At 35.8% G+C, this 19,796-nt stretch overlaps 1 protein-coding gene across 10 annotated transcripts in view; it reads right to left on the reverse strand.

Moving 5' to 3' along the window:
• Positions 1 to 2,389: 2,389 nt before the first annotated feature.
• Positions 2,390 to 19,796, reverse strand: part of map7b (microtubule-associated protein 7b) — a 58,148-nt gene continuing 40,741 nt past the window's right edge. For 7 of the 10 annotated variants that reach the window (XM_059025216.1, XM_059025215.1, XM_059025214.1 and 4 more), the window contains 12 exons: positions 17,748 to 17,861; positions 16,540 to 16,688; positions 13,368 to 13,513; positions 10,688 to 10,941; positions 9,939 to 10,146; positions 8,655 to 8,847; positions 7,960 to 8,064; positions 7,067 to 7,117; positions 6,923 to 6,980; positions 6,593 to 6,734; positions 6,116 to 6,342; positions 2,390 to 3,827 (listed from right to left, as the gene is read on the reverse strand). In XM_059025216.1, the coding sequence (XP_058881199.1) occupies positions 3,817 to 3,827; positions 6,116 to 6,342; positions 6,593 to 6,734; positions 6,923 to 6,980; positions 7,067 to 7,117; positions 7,960 to 8,064; positions 8,655 to 8,847; positions 9,939 to 10,146; positions 10,688 to 10,941; positions 13,368 to 13,513; positions 16,540 to 16,688; positions 17,748 to 17,861 (1,658 nt within the window). In that variant the 3' untranslated portion in view covers positions 2,390 to 3,816. The remainder of the gene's footprint in view (positions 3,828 to 6,115; positions 6,343 to 6,592; positions 6,735 to 6,922; positions 6,981 to 7,066; positions 7,118 to 7,959; positions 8,065 to 8,654; positions 8,848 to 9,938; positions 10,147 to 10,687; positions 10,942 to 13,367; positions 13,514 to 16,539; positions 16,689 to 17,747; positions 17,862 to 19,796) is intronic. The other 3 variants (XM_034018760.3, XM_034018762.3, XM_059025217.1) reach the window with 2 other exon arrangements.

Below are 19,796 nucleotides of genomic sequence, written 5' to 3' on the forward strand. Positions count from 1 at the left end.
TAACCAATCATTCTCATTGTGTTTACCACCAGCTGAAGAGAGTACTTTATTTAATTTACACTTTACAATTTTTCTAACAAACTGCTGCACCACGTTGTTTTGAGCAAATTTTAGATCTTAATAATAGAATAATTCATACTGTGGTATATATTGTGCAACTTTAGGGTTCTTTTAAAGTTTTTAAAAGTCTTTAAAAAATACATAAAATTGCTATGCCTTTTTTCAGCTTTTTGGTGTAGTCAATATGAAATGCGAAAGTTCAAATCATTGTGTGAAAGGAAGTGTTTGACAGCGCCTGGATACACAATCATTACACAACAGAAGCACATCGGCTCGGTGTGCAGTACTGGAGTTTTTCTTTTTAATGTGGTGGTGGGAACGCAAAGGGTCTTGTGCAGGGCTAGTTGTTTTAAAATATTTTATATATATTAAAATATATATAAAATATATCTATTGGGCCCCGGGGATCACACACAAGGCTCTTCTGCCCTGCCACAATCACCAAGAAGTTAGATTCCAGAATCTGAGAATACTCACCCTCTGCAGGCTGAATGAATGAATGTAGGAAAACTAACGCTTCGATTTACTTTGCAGCATGCAAAACCTTTACAAGGTACAGCAGATAATACAATAATGCAGAAGTTGCTGCACAAATCATTACTGGGGCATATGGATAGACACACAGATGATGCTTCATATATTGCAACAAACATTCTGTAAACTAAAAATAGGAAAGGGGTGGTTTTATCCAAAATCCTACGAGACAAATGCCCTCTCAGCCTTGGCATGTAATTGAGAAACAAATGACAATAACTTTTTATTTATTTATTTTTTTAGATTGACTATTGAGGATTTAAATTTCAAGTTGTTATGGGAGGTATAATACGGAATAGCACAATCCCATTAACCACTCTATAATGTTGCTTCAATTTGGCGTGTTTAATGTGTTCTTAAATGCCAACTTTTCATCAGCTATTGGAGAGAGCCCTTTAGTGGAGCAACTTCAGAGGGTTCAGGAGTAAACAGAGGAAACTCAGGCCCTACTGAAGATGACAATGCACTCAATGAACAGAGGAGGGCAGGGGTGTTAATAACCACGTCTCTAGTGAATAATATAATAAAATAAATAAATAACAAAATGTGTTGTATTGTGGTTGTGTTTTAGCAATTGTTTTATATTTTGTCAGCAAATCTGCTCATACATTTCTTTTTTTTTTTTTTTTTAAATCTATTTTACACCAGGACTACAAATTCAGGAACCATGTAATTAAAGTGTTTATTACAAGGGAAAATAATTTAGATTAAATTGAGACGGGGAAATGAAAGTTATTTTCCACTCCAATGAGGTGTTAAAATGCATGTAGTAGATCTTTCAGATTGTTTGTTTTAAGGGGTACTTTCTACCAATCCTATTTACTGAATCAAATGGCCATGTTATTAAACCTGCCAGATGAAACAAAACAAAACTATAAGACATTTATAACTCCCAATATTGAAGGAATAAAAATATTACAGCATTGAGACAAAGTAGAAATTGTGTGTTGTTACAGATCACTCACTATCATAGTGAATCAAAATGTCGAGATTAATCATTGGTTCGTGTTCAGTATCTCAGTTTGGCTTCAACAACATCAGATAATAGGAATGGGATGGTGGAACCCCCTTTTTTCCTGTTCTTTGTGTATGTGATTAATTTACATATAATACAGCCTTGTATTGTTTTTCAAATTTCCATTTAAAAAATGTGCCTAAAATGAAATTTATTCAGTGCTCTTCCTTGGCTTTTCTAAGAGAGAACCCATGCCAGTTGTTTATTCAATGATGCGGACACCAGATAGGAAGAAATAAAAACTGTTAACATGGAGATGAGAAATTTCATATTGCACTTCCAATCTGCAAGTGAGGTAGAAATCCAAACCGATGCTAGCACCTCAAAAAGCACTTTGGTTAAAATTACACCAACTCATTATTTCATCGATATGAACAACTCTAGCTGCCAGTCATTAATATGTGCTGCAGCATCTGTGAGGTACTCCCATTAATGCAGAAACAAAGACATTAAGAACGAGACATCAAATAACAAACACAGTGCTTTTTGAATTGTGCTGAACCCCAACGCTGTATAAGGGTTTAGAAGGATACTTAAGGAAATTACCAACTGAATTTTGATTGAGGAAAATAAACAAACAAAAGACAACGCTTGTAAAAGTAGAATCATTTCTGCAATCACTTATCTTTTTTTTTTTCAAACAAAGTTTATTTTTGTTTGTACATGCTATACAGATGGAATGGAATGAAAACTACCACAGATTGAACAGAAAGTTATTATTAAATATAATTTCTATGTACATGGACAAAGAGTGGACTGTAAAGGAAACACAAAACAGGATTCAATCGGAATAGTCACAGTTTATTACTAAAACAAACCACTAAATGGCTTTAGTAATCATGTTCATTATATTGGTGGATGAATCGATCTTTCCTTTAAAGTTTTCAAAGCTTTTTCATTAGTTTTAATACTAAAATATACATTAGTTGATTTTTGATGTTTTGCCATCTGCACACATTGTTCAACAATGACTAAAAAAAGTATTTCAAAAATCAGATTAAAGCTGGACTTAATCCAGCCAGTGCTTATACAGTATGTCCCATACGCAGGAATTTCAATAGTCTAAACAATTCAGGCCGGCACTCCCTAAAAGTTGCAAAGCTTTGACAACCATGCTGTATAGCAACAATGCCTAAAACGTGTGAGATGGAAATTAAATGATTCAAGTGTTGCAGAAATAATAGAATACCTTTTTTAAGTCCAAAAAACTAAGTGAAAGTCACGTTTTAGGAATGCAGTTCTTATTTTCAAACTCCATGTCCCCCTGCTCTGAAACGAGCAAAACACATAGACTTCCACAAATCACTCAAACCTCGTTTACTCTCATGATCCGATAAGGCAAAGGAAATTCATAAGGTAGCAGCAGTTTAAGAAAATCAATTTAAATCTAATCTTTATTTGTATGTTGTTTATATACTGGCATATATCTATTGGACCAATGCTATTAAATCCAACAATCATACTATTTCTGGTATTCAATGTGTACTTAATACATCTCATGGCTGCTTTGCCAAAACATTTAACAAAGATTAACCTGCTTAAACGAACAGTTTTATTCATAATTGAAAATACTAAATGTACTATATATTTTCCACATTTTTACATTAGTTAAAAAACTAGGAGAAATCAGTGTTGTACAACTTTACATGACTATTCTTGGTTTACAGAGAGAACATGTTTTAAGGGTATTTACCCCTATACAGGTTCTTAGCCATTACATTTACACCATTAGGTTTAAACTTAACACCTCATTACCAGCTACTTCTAAAGCAATGAGGCTTCTTCAAGTATTAGATAACTGTATGTGTAAAATTGTAGCCAATTTCAGATTACAGTGATTAGTAACACCCAACAAAATCATTCCTCCCCTTCCTTCACAGTCACACACAACGTTTAAACTTTCTCTTTTCTGAGGATACAGAAAATCTAAACTGCCATAAGGAGCATGTTGGAAAAGCTGTTTAACGCAATACACACAAAGCATTATCAAGTGGTAAGAAACATTAGCTGGTCATTTAACAATAAAAGGTATCAAGTCTGCTTCAAATCAGTTTCTCTTTGATATAAAATAAAGTTGACTGAGTTCTTTCAAAGTGACAGATCAGAAAAACAGCCGCAAATCACTCCTTGGTGTATATATAAAAAAAAACAAAAAAACACAGCTGCTTTCGCTGATTTCACTTCCTTTGCTTTCTCAGCTGGAATTCTCAGACAACTTCTGAAATTCAAAAAAGAGAAGTGGCAGTTAGTATCATTATATAAATATGTAAAACCAAATTGTGAAACATGTAGAACATAAATAGTGCAAAATAAAGTGGTTTTATTGTATCACCTTTAAGAAACAAAGTCGATTTTTGAAAGCTTCATATTTACCCAGACGCGATGCGACTTTTCATTGGATGGCAAGATGCTTTTGCAGCAACATCACCATAAGTGACACAGAGGCGATGCGACAGATTGGAAAACTGCCAGATAAATAAACTATACAAAATTTCTATTAACAAAACTATGACCAAGACTAGTACATATTTGTTAATATAATGTAGTATCTCAACATATATGTCGATAAATTATACATACCTGGCTTATCCAGTTCCTTTGAAATGGACTCCCATATATTACCTTTTAAATCTATCTTTATAATTGCGATGATATTTGTCATAAACTCTTGGTATTTTTCAAAATGGCAAGTGTTATTTATTTTGGATACTGCTTCACCCTGCTGGACCACTTGCATTGAAGCTGTTCTCCGATTGGCCAATTTCTTAGTTGTCGCACAACAAATCGCAAAAAATAGGATTCAATTCAATTTATGTCGCCCCGTGTCATCTGTGGTGTTGCCTTTGGTGTGAAAGATACTTCTCAAAAGTATAAGTTTTATTCATTTTGTCACATCGCTGCACAGTTTCGCTTGTTACATCGCGTCTGGTGTGTAGTAGTGTTCTGTGATACCTCATTTAGGGAGCCTCGATATGATACCATGCACAGTATCATGATATTTTGGATCTTATGTCCACTACATGTTAAATGGCTGCCAAATTGCTTTTTTCACAAGTACAAAGTGCATAAGAGGCTAATGCACAATTAATAATGCTACAGCATGGTGGAACACTTGCTGTTTATATATATATATATATATATATATATATATATATATATATATATATATAACACAGTATATATAGTATATACAGTATATATATATATATATATATATATATATATATATATATATATATATATATAACACAGTATATATAGTATATACAGTATATATATATATATATATATATATATATATATATATATATATATATATATATATATATATATATATAATTTTTTATTTTAATTTTTTTGTTTCTGCTGAAAACATGTTCCAGTGTATTCAAAGGTCATTGCCACAATCTATAAAATTCAAATATGCTTGTTTATTTTGCCACCAACACTGCAACTGCCTGTAAAATAAATAAAACCTGGACTGAAAGATGTTTCAATAAATTGGTGGTGTTTCCTCCCTTGTTTTTCACTTCTTTAAAACTTTCGACATTTTGGCTGTCCACCTTCAACCAGATTGCCGTCGTCATCTGGCTAAAATCCAAAATAGTTCCACACCAAGCTTCTCTCTCCGGCATTCACCATGACTGCTGCAGTCATTACATTTTCCCAGAACGCGCAGGCTAGTTTGTCACTTCCGCAAAGCGGATATGAGTAAGCTTAGTTCATATATATGCATATATATATTTATAAATAAAATATATATATTTTAACTCTTTAGGGTCCACCCAATGTTAAATATCCCACCAGCGACCTGGCCCTTTAACTCATTTTACTCAGGCACTGTGAGAGACAGCCCTGCTTACGCCATTGGAAAGAGGAGACTCAGACCTTTAAAACGAGGTCCTACTTGTGTATTTCCATTAGATGACCATATTAGGAGATAGCCTTGAATGGGAGTGTTTTGAAATGTTGCTGCTGCGCTGAAGACAGACCTACCACAGTGCAGTAAACAAACATTATCACACAAAATGATAAATAAATATATATATATATTTTTTTCGTGTTTGTGGATCAGATGTACAAGACCAGAGCTGTTTAGGGTTATGTTGTCCTGGTGGACACCGTGCTGGCCATTCAAGCCACAGTGAACAGCCCCATCTTGTGCCACATGATCAGGGTGCCTGGGACAAATAATTTTAATGGAGTTTTTGTTTTCTTTGCACATTTTCAATTAATCCGTTTTTTTAGTTGCTTTTGGTACCTTTTGTATATATGGCCATAATTCCTTTATTTTTTATCCAATTTATTAAAAAAAAAAAAAACGGTATAAAAAAATCAAGATACTTTCATATTTTTCTTTTACCCTGATATTAGCTATCATAAGCTTTTGGTATCATGATATACCGTAGGTATCGATATATAGCAGAACACGTGTGTAGCAGCCTTTACTGTTAGCAAGCTATATTTAGCATAGGCCTGATACCCAATTCAAGAAATACAACTCACCTGCTGTCTGATGTGATTGAACACCATCAACATTAGCCAGCGATCCCAGAGACCCATTCTCTTTGAATGCAAGTACAGGAATAAGTACACTGCCATCCTGGCTTCCTTCTCCAGTTAAGCCCAGCTTTGATGTTTTGGTTCCAACAGGGAGGTTGATCACCTCTTCAAAACTGTCATTCTGTTCGGAAATACCGTTTTCTTTTGGTCGTTTTTCAACAGTTGAAGTGCTGAAACACAAAGACACGAGTCAGAAAACAAAATGAAAAAAGGCACGACAGTGTTTGTTTTTTTTGCCAGAAAAAACATGTTTGTATTGTGTAGGCCACAAATCATTGAATATATGGTCTGTGTGGGGACAGGTATTGCAAAATTGTATTTGTAACAAACTTTAAATTTTTTCCTAATGTCAGAACACCACGTAAGGAACCACTGTACTCCCATGCACATGGTAATGACAGAAAGTGCACAGTCGCTCACCTTTCCTCCGCTGCTGGAGGTGAATCTGAAATGCTCAGTTGTCCATGGCCATTGCTGCCTGTGTGCTGTGCAGCTGGCTCCTCGTGTGACTTCTGCTCTATCTTCACAGACTGAGGAGTCTGTTTAGACAGTTGACTGGGCACTGCAAAAATGAAGACGATATGAATCATGTAGCCATGAAATAAAACATTAAGAAATGATCATCCATGATTCTTATGCATTTTTTTAGTATCCTCTTGCCCAGCCTAAAGACGTGTTTGAAATCTCTCAAAGCAACAATCCAGGTCTGATTTATACAGGGTTGAAGCATTTAAATGAATATATCAATACCTGTTTCTTCTGTTTTAGTCTGCTGGGATACCTCCCCATTCCTTTGTGAAACAGGCTTCTAAAAAGAAAAAAAGGAAACGGTGATCATCTAAAATAAAATAACTGAAAAAAAACTTTCCAAACCAGTCTGGAAAATATCTGTACCTTATCGGCACCATCAGACCTTCTTGTTCTTTTCATGATTTCTTCCAGTCGCTGAAAGACAAAACAGTCAAAACAGTTTTCTAGATATCTGGGAGGTGTTGAAAAAGAAAATGCTTAATTTATGAGGATTGGTAAAAGCGAGTATTTATTTATTAACCCTTAGCGGTCCATTTATTCAGAGCGTCTCAGGCGCATCAGGTCCAATTTATTTTCACATGTGCAGTTTATTTTAGACGCACTGTTTAAAAGTTTTTTTTTCACAGTAAAACAGGTTTAAAAGGCACTGCATGTCAGCAGGACACTCAGTACTGCATCTCCTGCCCCGCCCCACCCCTTGTTCGCTGTATTTTTCACATACCTCTTCATAGTAGTGCATACCGATAAATCATCTCCTGAGCACTCGTTTTATCACCAAACTCCTCAATAATGCGATCCAAGTCATTATTTTATTACTATAACATCTAAAAAAAGCTCTGCAAATGTCTGTGATATTTTCTGAGCGCTGGATGCAGAAGCAGCTATCTTGTTTGTTTATGTCTGTGTTATCTATGTGGTGCCGGGGCTATCCTACGCCCCTTTTTTTTCCGGCTTCTCTCGGCTCCTATCGGTCTCACTCGGCCATTGAATGGTTTTCTTGTCTTTTTCCAGAGAAAAAACAACTAGAGGCCTGTTACGTCTTTTTGATGATGTCGGACAGGGTCCGACATTGGACCGGATAGGGAAAATTGCAATGTCGGACCAGGTCCGACATAGGACCGCAAAGGGTTAAATATTTGTCACATTCTATATACCATTTAACAGCCTGGCCTTATAATACGAAATGTTTTAATGCTCATTCCCACTCACAGGCTACAGGCAGTTATTACAGGCCCCGCCCATGTAACGGATTGTACCTTCTTTCTTTCCAAGCGCTCCTGCTCCTCTTTCTGGAATTTTCTCTCCCGTTCTGATCTCATCCTCTCATCCTCCTCCCGCAGACGAGCTTCCTCTTCCTCTTTCTGAGAAACAGCAACCAAATCGTTCATGAACTTACCATTAAACCAGAGAAAGCCCACAAACTTAAAACACAACAAAAGGAGCATACAAGGAAATCACTGCCGAAGAGACAGTTCATAAAGGAAAAAAGCAACACAAATATAAATGTCTTTTTACAAGTAAATATCCTTACTTTGTACTATTGAAATTACATGTTAATGATAATGCTGATGAAAACAGCTCTAATCCCATCTTATAATGGTACACTATCTAAATGGACACACAATGACCAGAAGGAGTAATTAAGTCCTGTGTAATAGGTACCTCAAACTGGCATAAACAATGTGTCCTTAAAAGAACCAAACTCATTCATCCAACATGCAAATTATGAGGAACTCTCGTCAGGCAGGCAGGTGCATTTGTTTGAGCCAACAGTCTGTGTGTTGAATTTGCAGGCGTATACTTATGGTTAAAGGAAAATAAATCTTGACAAAGAGTCTACCGTACTAAAAATAACTTTACTGATAAAGACAAACATTACTACGCATGAAAATAAGCATCCTCTTTTCTTTGCAAAACCTCCTGTGAATGTACTTGAACAATAAAACACTACCTGTTTCTGCAGGCGCTCTGCCTCTTCACTCTCCTTCTGTGCTCTCTCCTCAGCCAGCTTCTGCTGCTTTTCCTCTTCGGCACGCTTCTCCTCCTCCTCCCTTCTCTTCCTCTCCACTCCCTGCAGTCGGGCCTCCTCTTCCCGACGAGCCTTCTCCTCAGCCTTCCGTCGAGCCATCTCCTCCCGCCCTCGTCTGCAAGTGACAGGACAGTGTTTTAGGCACACAAGGTTATGACTTGAAACCCATAATTCAATGTTGTTCCTCAACGCCTTTGATGAAATGATGCACTTTACATGAACTGACACTCAGTGCTCATTCAAAACCCCAAGGAAGTTGTGATTTTCACTGTGAACATAGCGAATCCAGGTATGACTACGGACATTGGATTTTTATTAGGCCGACCCCAACCCTCAAAGCAATTGTTCAAGGGTGAAAATAAGTGTTTTTGGAAAAAAGAAAGCCTACTCGAGTTTTGATAGAACAGCAATGCCCTGAAAGAGTAAGAAAAAAATTCAAAATGCGTGACCAAAATGGAGACAATGGGTCCTATAAACAAAACTTGTGATTTTAAAACCCATTTTGATTAATTAAAGCATATTTGCAGTTAATGAAGCATTTCTTCTGTTTCAGAGAGGGTTAAAAGTTCATTCATATTTTTCAAAGATTTTTAACCTAAGAGAATGCTTATGAACATCCTTTCAAAAACCATCCATAAAAAATAAATAAATAAATAAATAAATGTCAAGGATTTTTTTTTATATAAATTGAGCCTGATGGCTCAATGATATATGGAAAACATTTTAAATTTCTATTTTATAAAGCAGTTTCTTTTATCTGATTACAACAGGTTTATGTTGTGCAATAAATCTGCATTTTAATTCCAGCACAATTTTCTACAGAAATAAAGACGTTAAACTAATGTCAACTTATAGCCAAGCATCCACTGTTAAAATGGTTTGGGGCCTGAAAAGTGATTGGTCCAGTTAAATCTGCATAATTATTTTTCTGTCACTTAGTAATAAAATATACACAAGGCCCTTCATTTTTATTTTTTTATTTTTCTTTAAATTTCCTGGGAATTTATCTGTGTTTATTACAACAACAAAAAACCCAAAAAACAGGTGAAAATCGGTTAAAAAAATTGGCAGATGGGAGGACAGCAAAAAAAAAAAAAAAAATTAAAAACTGGTCTATATACAGTGACCAATGTCAGAACTAGAGCGATCACGTGAAGTGTAATCTTACGGGTTGTGTTATTTTGTTTTGTAGGCTTTCATTCCTACCTTTCGGCCTCCTCTCTCTGCCTTCGCTCTTCTTCCTCCCGCTCCCTCTGTTCCCGGGCTTGTCGTCTCTTTTCAGCCAGCAGTCGCGTGGCTTCCTCGGGGTCGGTAGTGCCGGCCGATGGTTTTGCCGTGGTGGCTGCTGGTTGGGGAGGCAGCGAGGCTGGAGCCTGTGTCTGTGGCTGGGGCAGGGGCAGGACTGGAACAGATTCTGATGGAAAACAAACCAACATGGGTGATATAGATATAATTTAGATTTTATTTGAATTCTATTACACCCCACTCCAAAGGTCCAAGAACAAAATACTGTATATATGAACCATGTTTTAACCAATGGAGACAGAAATACACAGGCCTATCTGAGCATCTAAACATCTAAAATAAAGTCTCTGATGACTAAATTATCTTAACTTTTCACTTATAACCATAGTGACCCAAGTTTTCTTTGAAAATGTTATTATATGGCTGTGAAACCAGGTTTAACATAAAAGAATAGGCAACATCAAAATATTATCTTCATGAGACCAATGTTGGTGCTGTGTCTTCAGGAGAACCCAAATTGTGGTGATGTCAGATTTCAATATGGCTTTAAACTGTTCCATTTCAATTCAAGACTTATAATATAATTCAAATGTTTGATTCCAGCTGAACAGCAAGCCTTATCCTATATAACCTGACAGAACCACAGAAATGTCCCATCTCTCTGGGGAAAAAAACAAAAAAACAAAAAAACATTGCAACACATCCCCCACCTTTAAGAGGCTCTGGTTTAGGTGCTGAAGGATCACTTGAATCACTTGGTTTACTTGAAGGTTGCTTATCTTCTGTGCTTTCCTCTCTCATGTCTAGGTGCTCACCCTCTTCAACTCTGTTAGTCTTGGTTCTCACTGGCCGCATGTTGCCAGGCGACAGTGGATGGCTATGAGCCAGTAAGTCTTCAGCTGATTGGGAAGGGGATTTCAATTGCTTAGGAGTACCAGGCAAGGGCAGGGTTTTGTGGGGCACTCTGTCAAAAGAAAAAAAAGGGAGTTGGCTTGTATGCTTCTGTGGTGTTGCAACCACTGAACGAATGACTTGAAACCAGGTGTCATGGCTTTATCCTGGGGTCAGTGACCAAGTTGGAACATGAAAGCAGGAATATCTGCGTTCCAGTTGCTCATCTTATCTCTCACCCTAAGCATACACGGGTTTCCCTTATTGTCTACTGCTGGGGATGTATATCAGAATCAAGAAGTAACTGAAGGTATCTGTCCATTTGACTATACAGTTGTAGTCAAAAGATTACATACCTAAATGGAAATTTATAATTTCTAGTAATTTCTCAAAAACAAATTGTAGGAAAAATATTTTGTAGCAAAAGTTTTGCTTTTGTGGATGAGAAAAAAAAGTTACAAGAAATAGATGTCTACAATTATTTATTTCAGCAGTTTTTTTTTGCAAAAACCGTGACAAGGCAATTTAAATTAATAGCTAGTTGAGGCACCTTTAGCAATAATAACCTCTTTTAAATGATTAGGATATTTGTCAATGAGCTTTTGGAATGATTCTTTAGTAAAATTGTTCCAGTTTATTCAAATTCCGAGGACTTATCTTGTTGCACAGCCTTCTTCAACTCAAACCAAAGATTCTGAATCGGATTTAGATAGGACTTTAACTCGGCCTTCAGAACCTTTCAGATCATTCTTCTTTAACCAGGGACTCACTGTTTTTCTCACGGCTGTGTAATGGATCCTCACGTTTCTGCATAAGTTTGTTATTGTTTGCGAGGCTGCGAAACCCTTTATACATGATACAGCCGTAAATCCAATACAACTATCCAAGCGTATTATTTCATTTTTTTTTATATTCCTGTAGCTGCTACGCAAACTCCCCCCCTTACTCCAAAGATAGAATTGCCTTGTTGTCTCAAACTGACGGTTTGTCTGCGTGAGCCTTCTATGTTTCTGTACACAACACGTCATTACTCAGAGAGAGTCGAAAGAGAGGCTGTCAGACTGTTACTGTGTCGTTCATGCAGAAATTACCACAGAAATAAGAGAAATGGACATCAATGAAAATGTAATTATTAAAGTTGAAAAATATAATGTTCTTTATGATGCCAGTGTCAGTGGTTATAAAGACAATACCAAGAAATATGCCATATGGTAATAAATAACAGAACAATTGGAAATTGATGGTATGTATCGTTCTATTTCACCTTAATTTTAGTCAGTGATGGGGAGCGCCACACACTGGTTTCGTATTTCTGTAAAATGAAGCTTTTTTGTTTTAATAATGTTGACCAATAATAATAATAATAATAATAATAATAATAATAATAATAATATTCACACACTAACTGAAGATTTTATTAACTGAAAATCAATAAAAAAAAGTTTATTAAACTAATTCTCAGTATTTACCAAGAAATGTGTATTATTTTTGAATAATTTACATTTTAAACCAGATCACATATAAACTTTTTTTTTTTTTCGTGTGTGGTGTACCCAGACTATTTCTTTGTTTTATTTATTTTATTTTGTCTCCACTAGCTACAGTTGTGGGTTTTTTTATGTACTCGTGCTGCATTCGTGTCGTTTGTTTAGCTCCCAGTGTGCATAAACCTTAAGTCTAGGTAAAAAAAATAAATACAAAATCTAGCGGTCTAGGTTAAGGTTTTTCAGCAGGGGTCTCACTGGTATGAACACTTAGGGATTGACATGTATGTAGGCGAGTACCCAGGGCCTGGAAAGTATGGAGATGATTTCAGAGAATACTATGGAGATTAAAATGGCCAAGTGAAGTACTTTTTTGTGCCTGTTACATTAAAAATTAGAGGGGTACTTTAGCCCCTATTGTGCATTGTTTGTATTATTTGTTCAGAGCACACTTGTTTTTTTATCTTGAAACAAAACCCCGTCTACAGCTGTTACTGCACAGTGTAAAATTTCTTAATACTTACCATTTAAGTTTTAACTTACAGTACAGTACATGACTGAGTGCAAAAGGTACACAGCTTTCAGTATTTTCAGCTTCATTGTTTATGGTGAATTGGTTATATTTTAAATCAGTTATTTTTTTAAGGCTTATTTTGTATTCATAAATGTATTGTGTACTGATATGTATACATTTTAAAAGTTTTTATTCATTGGCACTCAAATTGTCTAAATTACCTGCACTTTTTTGTTGAGAATTTCACCCCTGCTGTAGATATAGTTCATGACAGCTCTAATTTGACAGGGGGTGAAAGTCACTGACATGTCTGTTTACTGTAGGCTACATGTTTTTCCAGTTAAAAGTTGTGTATTCTTTTTTGTAACTCAATGCTATTTTCAAAACACCTGGGCCAAAATCATGTGAAATGTACAATGGCTTCAGAAGTCTCCCCCCCTCTAATCATCAATTTTTTTTGTGTAACCAAAATAGTGCTTTATCTACATGCAATTCCCTTACCGAGCTGGAGAGGGCGCCTTTGCTCTGCTGCTCACATGAGAAGGTGAACGAGATCTCCTGGCTGTCGAGATTGCAGGAGGGGCAGTAAGGTTTGATAAACCTTTCTTCTCCTGCTCATTTTCTTTATCTTTTTCCTTTTTATCAATCTGAACAAAGAAATGAAAGGTGTTAAAGCCAGCTGGAAATGCAGGTAGATCATCAGAACTTCACAGATCTTCAGCCTAGCTAATAAGCATAGATCCTAGGAATCTGTTTGCTGCTGAATAACACGGAAAAACACAGATTTCTACAACAAGATGATTATACAAGGGGGGGGGGGGGGGCAAAAAACATGCAAGGCTTTTTTTGTTTGTTTGATAAAAACCAAATCAATACATATATAAACATGAACACAGGCAACTTTGCTTTAAATTTAGGTAAACACACCGGTCTAACAAAACTGCTTCCGGTATTCAAGTTCAGTTTACTTCAGTATTCAGAGCTGTTCAAACATGCCGAAAACAATAAAAAATCACCCCTAAAGATTGGGTCATCGAGTTTGGCAAGGACGAATTTCACGTCGATAGTAATGTGCTGTTACACTCGTAGGCAGACCATTGTAGAACACATGGGAAGCACTAAACATAAATTGAATGCAAGGAAACATAAACAAGATGAGGCCGAAACAGCAGGACCACTGAAAACACTGTTTGTATCATTTCAGCGTCTTACAACTCTTACGTGAAACTCTTGTTTCAGATGTTGTCAAAATGTGTGTAAAAGCTGACATTCCTCTGTATAAAGTGGATAAACCGGCATTTTGAGATTTTTTCAGTAAGCACATTAGGGAGGTGGTGCCATTCCAAAGTCAGACCGATTGTAGCTGTTTTAACAATAGCCGTCCGGATGACGAAGACTAACTCGGAGCTGAACTAACATGAATATTTATTTTTACAACAGGGAATGATTTGTAATATTTGAAGTAAAAAAAAAAAAAAAAAAAAAAAAAAAAGTAAGTTTGTTTATTTTATTGATTAATGGCACTGGTAAGCTTGTAACTTAGAATTTGAAAGTGTAACCATTTTTATATTTGATATATTTAGCAGACACATTTATTCAATAATAACTAGTTATAAACTAAAATACAACGTAGAGAGACACAAGTGTAGCAAAAACAACAATAAAATACTTCATGTGTTAACTATTAACCCAATAGTGCTGTTGGTGTGTCTGTGGCAGGGAAAACCCTTTTTAGCCCTTTTATTTTACCTCGCGGAATAACACTGCTTCTGCATTTATTTTTTTATTGCAGAAAACTAGGCTCCCTGCTAATAAGACAAGCCAATGTGGTCAAGGCTTTCAAAACTTAAGTCTATAAACTAATATGCAAGATTGAAGAATATATGATTCATTTATACTTGATTAACCAAGGCCATTATATCACGTTTCATTAGTATTAAAACATTATCACACATCATTGTGCTACAGTTTTCACTGATGAAGCCAATCCTGCCCCCTTACTATAACAATTCTTGTAGAACTGGTGTTATTGCCCCATCTCAGATTGACTCTACATGGGTAAATAAATAATTCAATATAAATCTAAAATCAGCACACTGAAGGTGACGCTAGCCAAAACATGTGTCTACTTCATTTAGTTTCTTACAGATTTCCCCCTTGAATATTTAGAAGTTATGGATGATAAACTTGTGAAATACCTGCTGCACATGAAGTGGATAATCGTGTCATGATAACGGGGAGAAAATTATTGGTTATTCCTCCTTTAATGTAATTTAAATGGTTTATTAACACAATCAAATAAAACTTCTGTTTATTTGTCTATGAAGTCAAATATACCATCTGTGTTTGATAACTTTATAAAGTTAAATATAAATAAATGTAGCCTATGTTGTTTGTTCTGCTTTTTAAATAAAAGGCTTATTGTTCAAGGTATCTAATAACTGGGCAGAAAATGGTTCTTAATGCCAACATCCCCCTCCCCTCCTGCACTGGCTAATCCATAAGTGGTTAATGAAATAAGTCCTTATGCTCAGACAGCTGGGCTCAGAGAAAAACCTTTTTGTAAATTAGATTTCTAGGTGTACAAAACAATCAAAAACAAAAAACACTCCAACTTTATTACACCAAATTCAGCCTGTTCCAGTTTAAAATGTAATTTATTTTTCACATTTTAATATTCCGCGCTCCCAGATAAAAGTTTAGGGGGTGGTGGTTTAATGGGCTATTATTCTGTTCATGGCATGATTTCAGTTTACTGGTAAAACCTGGTGGGTTGTCATGGTGTAGTTTTAGAAGGTTGTCTTACCTGATTGAGTATAAAAATGGCACAAAAAAAATCCCCACTAAAAGGCTTTCAGAAGTCCCTATGATTGTCAAACTGAATAATAATAATAATAATAATAATAATAATAATAATAATAATAATAATAATAATAATAATAATACATTGTATTTGGTGCCCTGGATTCACTGTGGTTCTGATGCAGTTTTGCTTTTAAATATTCATCTGAAGTCTATTACTGCTTTTATACACGATGATATCTCTCTCTCTCTCTCTCTCTCTCTCTCTCTCTCTCTCTCTCTCTCTCTCTCTCTCTCTCTCAATGAAGCAATAACTACAGAGCTAGGAGGAGGAGAGAACAGCCTTCAGAAATCGAGGATGTTATCCTAACGAGTACACTCAATGCATCAGTGCTGTCATTGCACTCTTCATATTGCTTGTTTATCCAAACAGTTTAATCGCAGGATAACCGGATTTGGAATCCCAATGTAAGTGAATTGTCATATAGCAGAGTTATAAAATACATACATTAAGTTAACTACTTTGTGTAAGTTATGGACATAGAGAACTAAGACACCCTACTAAATCCGGGATACTAATCTTAAACGTACAAAACATTGAATGCATTGAGCTTCAGGTGGCATGATCTTTTAAAACTACAAAGATTTCCCAGCTCAAATGAGCAGCTAAGAAGATGAATATTGTTTGGTCATGAAAAACATGACCATCGGTAACATACTGTATACTGCAATTGCCCTGTATTGGAAAGCCATGGACATTCTGCAGGTTAATGAATTGAGGGTTTGGAATCTACACCTTATTTCTTATAAAAAGGGATTGAACATTAAATGATGACAAGGCTCACTGCTATAAGCCCAGCCCCCATCTTACCGTTACTGAATGCACAGTTCTCCTGCGGCTAGTGGCCTCTGAGCTCGAGAAAATAGCCCTTGGTCTTTCCATACTTCTACAGTGGGTAGGCTTGTAGGATGCTGGAGTCATGGGACTGAAAGACGCTGAACGGGGACAAATGGGGATAACTATAGGATGTGTTCGAAGCAATGGAGGAGAGGGAGTGAAGGAGAAAAGAGAAGAAAGAAAGCAGCTATTAGATCTACCAGAAACTGCCAGAGATGTGGGTACCAGAACCATCACTATCAGTCTGAATAATCAAAGACAGATGTACATATCTACTTTTTAAACTTGGTGTTATCAAGTGCTTAACAGTGATGGTTAAGCTACGCACAGCAACTACAACTGATTTGAAACATGTTAGTAAATCGGTAAGAACTGCAAATTGATTAGAAATATACTACTTAGTTTAGGTGATTTTACTGGTATGAAAAGAGGACTACTGAAAAGCACAGCCACCACAGTAAAAGCAAAGCAAAACCCAGGCAAAGCAGAGAGTTATAGAAAAGGTTGTGCAGTTTAACTCCTCTCACTCCAACCACATCATTGACATGCATTTTTAATAATACATTGGTAATGTAAAATACAAACAAAAACACTTCAATATCAAAATTCAAACCACAAACACAATGAACTTGAATATTAATAAGATTACACAAAAACCTGTTTACATAAAGTAGATAAAAAAATAAGAAAGACTGATGATAATAAGTAATTCATATATTAACTTTGGACTTTTGCTACAACTAAATGTTTAAATATTGCACTACACATCAAAAACATGCTGGGGGCATCAAGGGTAAGTATTTACACATTTACCCAAATGTATTCTGTACCAATCATATTACACATTTGTTTCTTTTTAGTGTTTCTATTACTTTAAAACAGGTCTATTACATCATGCTGTGATGATAAATGTGTCACCATAGCATTAAGGTTACAATACAAAACGTAGTAGAGGGATGACTGCACAACCTACGAGCTTGGAATCCAAACAGTTCTGACTATATGCTTTTTAAAAGTGAGAAAAAGCATGCACAGTTTTGAATAAACTCAACAAAATCCCAGGTACCTGGACTGTATGTAATAAGGAGTTCTCCAATCTGATCACTTTTAGTCCAAAGAGCATACTGTACCAAAATTATTTGCTTGCAGCATGTAAACCCTTTTGAGAAAAAAAACTATACCTGTCTCTCCAGACAAAGAAACAGTACTTCTGCTCCTTGCCAGATAGGAATGGGTTGGGGTCAGCAGTCGGCTGACAATGTTGCTCTCCCAGGGACTGAGCTGCATTCGACGCGCTACAACAAAAAAACTAAATTAGACAGAGTGGCTGCAAGGCGCACAAAAGCTTTGGAACAACATAAAAAGCAGCCTGTGAATTCATCTATTTAATTTAATAAAACATTAACCATGCTGGTCGCATGATTCCTGCAAACTGCAAAAAGGAAAGTAATGAAAAAAAAAATGGGTGTAGCAAACAATAACCCAAACTAATGCTTAGAAATGTTCAATACCATAAAAACATGCAATGTTTCATACTGTACACGCCTGCTGAGCACTCCATGCCACAAGTGATATTTAAAAAAAGTCCCAAGTTCTAGTGAGCAGCAACAACAACAAAAAATAAATAAAAACGTCTATTGTAGGCTTGTGGATTTAATGTATGCAGAGTTTGCTAAATTCCTGAAGAAGAATACATTTGTTAAAAAAAAGTAAATATACAGGGACATTACAAATTAAGCTGTGCAAGCTTAGCATTTGCAGTGGTTTACACATTTGGTTACACAAAGCAACGGATGGTATTAGCTGGGAAGTGAAAATGGTCTGGAAATCATTTCCATCTGCTAAAGGCAGATAAATCAGTGAAGCAAGTGTTTCAAATACTCTTTAAAAATCACTTGAAACATGTTAAACGGGGCATCATTGATTGCATTGCTGTAATGGACTGTTGGTTCACTGCAGTGCAATTTTGTGCTAACCTTAACAAATTTATTACCAACTGAAGTAAAATTTGGCATCCCATGGATTTTGATCATGTAACCTGTACTAAATAATTAAATGATCTGGGAAAGTAGGTTGAAAATAAATAAAAAAATATATATTTTAGTCTTTTCTTCAATATAAATTCCCCAATTACGTTTGTGTATTTTGTTTATTTAAAAAAAATAATCTCTTTCTCTCATTGGCCTTTAACAGTTGGTTATGCTCCATTATAAGAAAATGTGAACATTATAAAACAAGCTAAATTGTCTTGCACTTTCGGTTATTTGTCAAGTGTGGGCAGGCTAAAAAGTCTAATTTGATCTTTGTAACCTGTCTTGTTTTCTTTACAATGTATTCAATGAATGTCATCTCACCTCACAGTGGTTTCCAGATTAAACACTTTCAAGTAAGCACTAAATATTAGTTCCATCTGGCTTTTCCACGACTAGTAATATTAAGCTATAATTTAATCCTGAAGCATGCTTTTTAGGAACAAACAAGTATTGCAATATTAGGCCTGTACAAAGAGAAATGCAAGGCAGCTAGTGAAACGTTTCGAGAAAGCTATACATACTTGCATTTGTATAGCATATTCTACTGCTGTTTTATTGCATGTATGTATAAAAGTCATCAATTTTATAAAATCCATCAATTTACTGAGATCTGGCTCTATAATAAAGCTGGAGAATGCTACATGGAACTGACCTTTAGAACAGTATTTGATTAAGAAAGCTCTCAAATCAACACAAATGACTTCCAGACAGTTTCACATTCAATATTAAAGTGCTACTTAAACTCTTTCAAATACATTTTCGTTCCACAGGAACACCTGGCTGTGCATCCTGAGAGGGCTTTCCTCGGGAGGAGGAACGTGGCTTTGACTGAAGTTTGATCAAGTATGAACTCCTTTTCTGCAAGGCTGTTCAAATAAATCAAACAAGTTATTTAAAAAGACCCAGATATCAAGAGGATGTTTCTACCTGTCTTACATTATCATCAAACACTTGGATGAATGTATCCTCCTGCAGGTAACATGTCAAAAGTTTTGCCTTCATACATTATGGTAACCATACCTCAACACCAACCATCTCTTTAACCCAGTTGAGCAAATTAACACAAACTGCATGTCCTTCTCAGGAGAACGGAGGAAATCAAGGCTAAGCAGGTGTGGGTTGTGGTGTTGGAAAGAATACAGTAGTACTACTTGATACCCTACATTTTTTTATTTAGTGTTGGAAAGTAGTTACCAT

The sequence above is a fragment of the Acipenser ruthenus genome, chromosome 6 (genome assembly GCF_902713425.1).
Source record: "Acipenser ruthenus chromosome 6, fAciRut3.2 maternal haplotype, whole genome shotgun sequence".
NCBI classification, from domain to species: Eukaryota; Metazoa; Chordata; class Actinopteri; order Acipenseriformes; family Acipenseridae; genus Acipenser; species Acipenser ruthenus.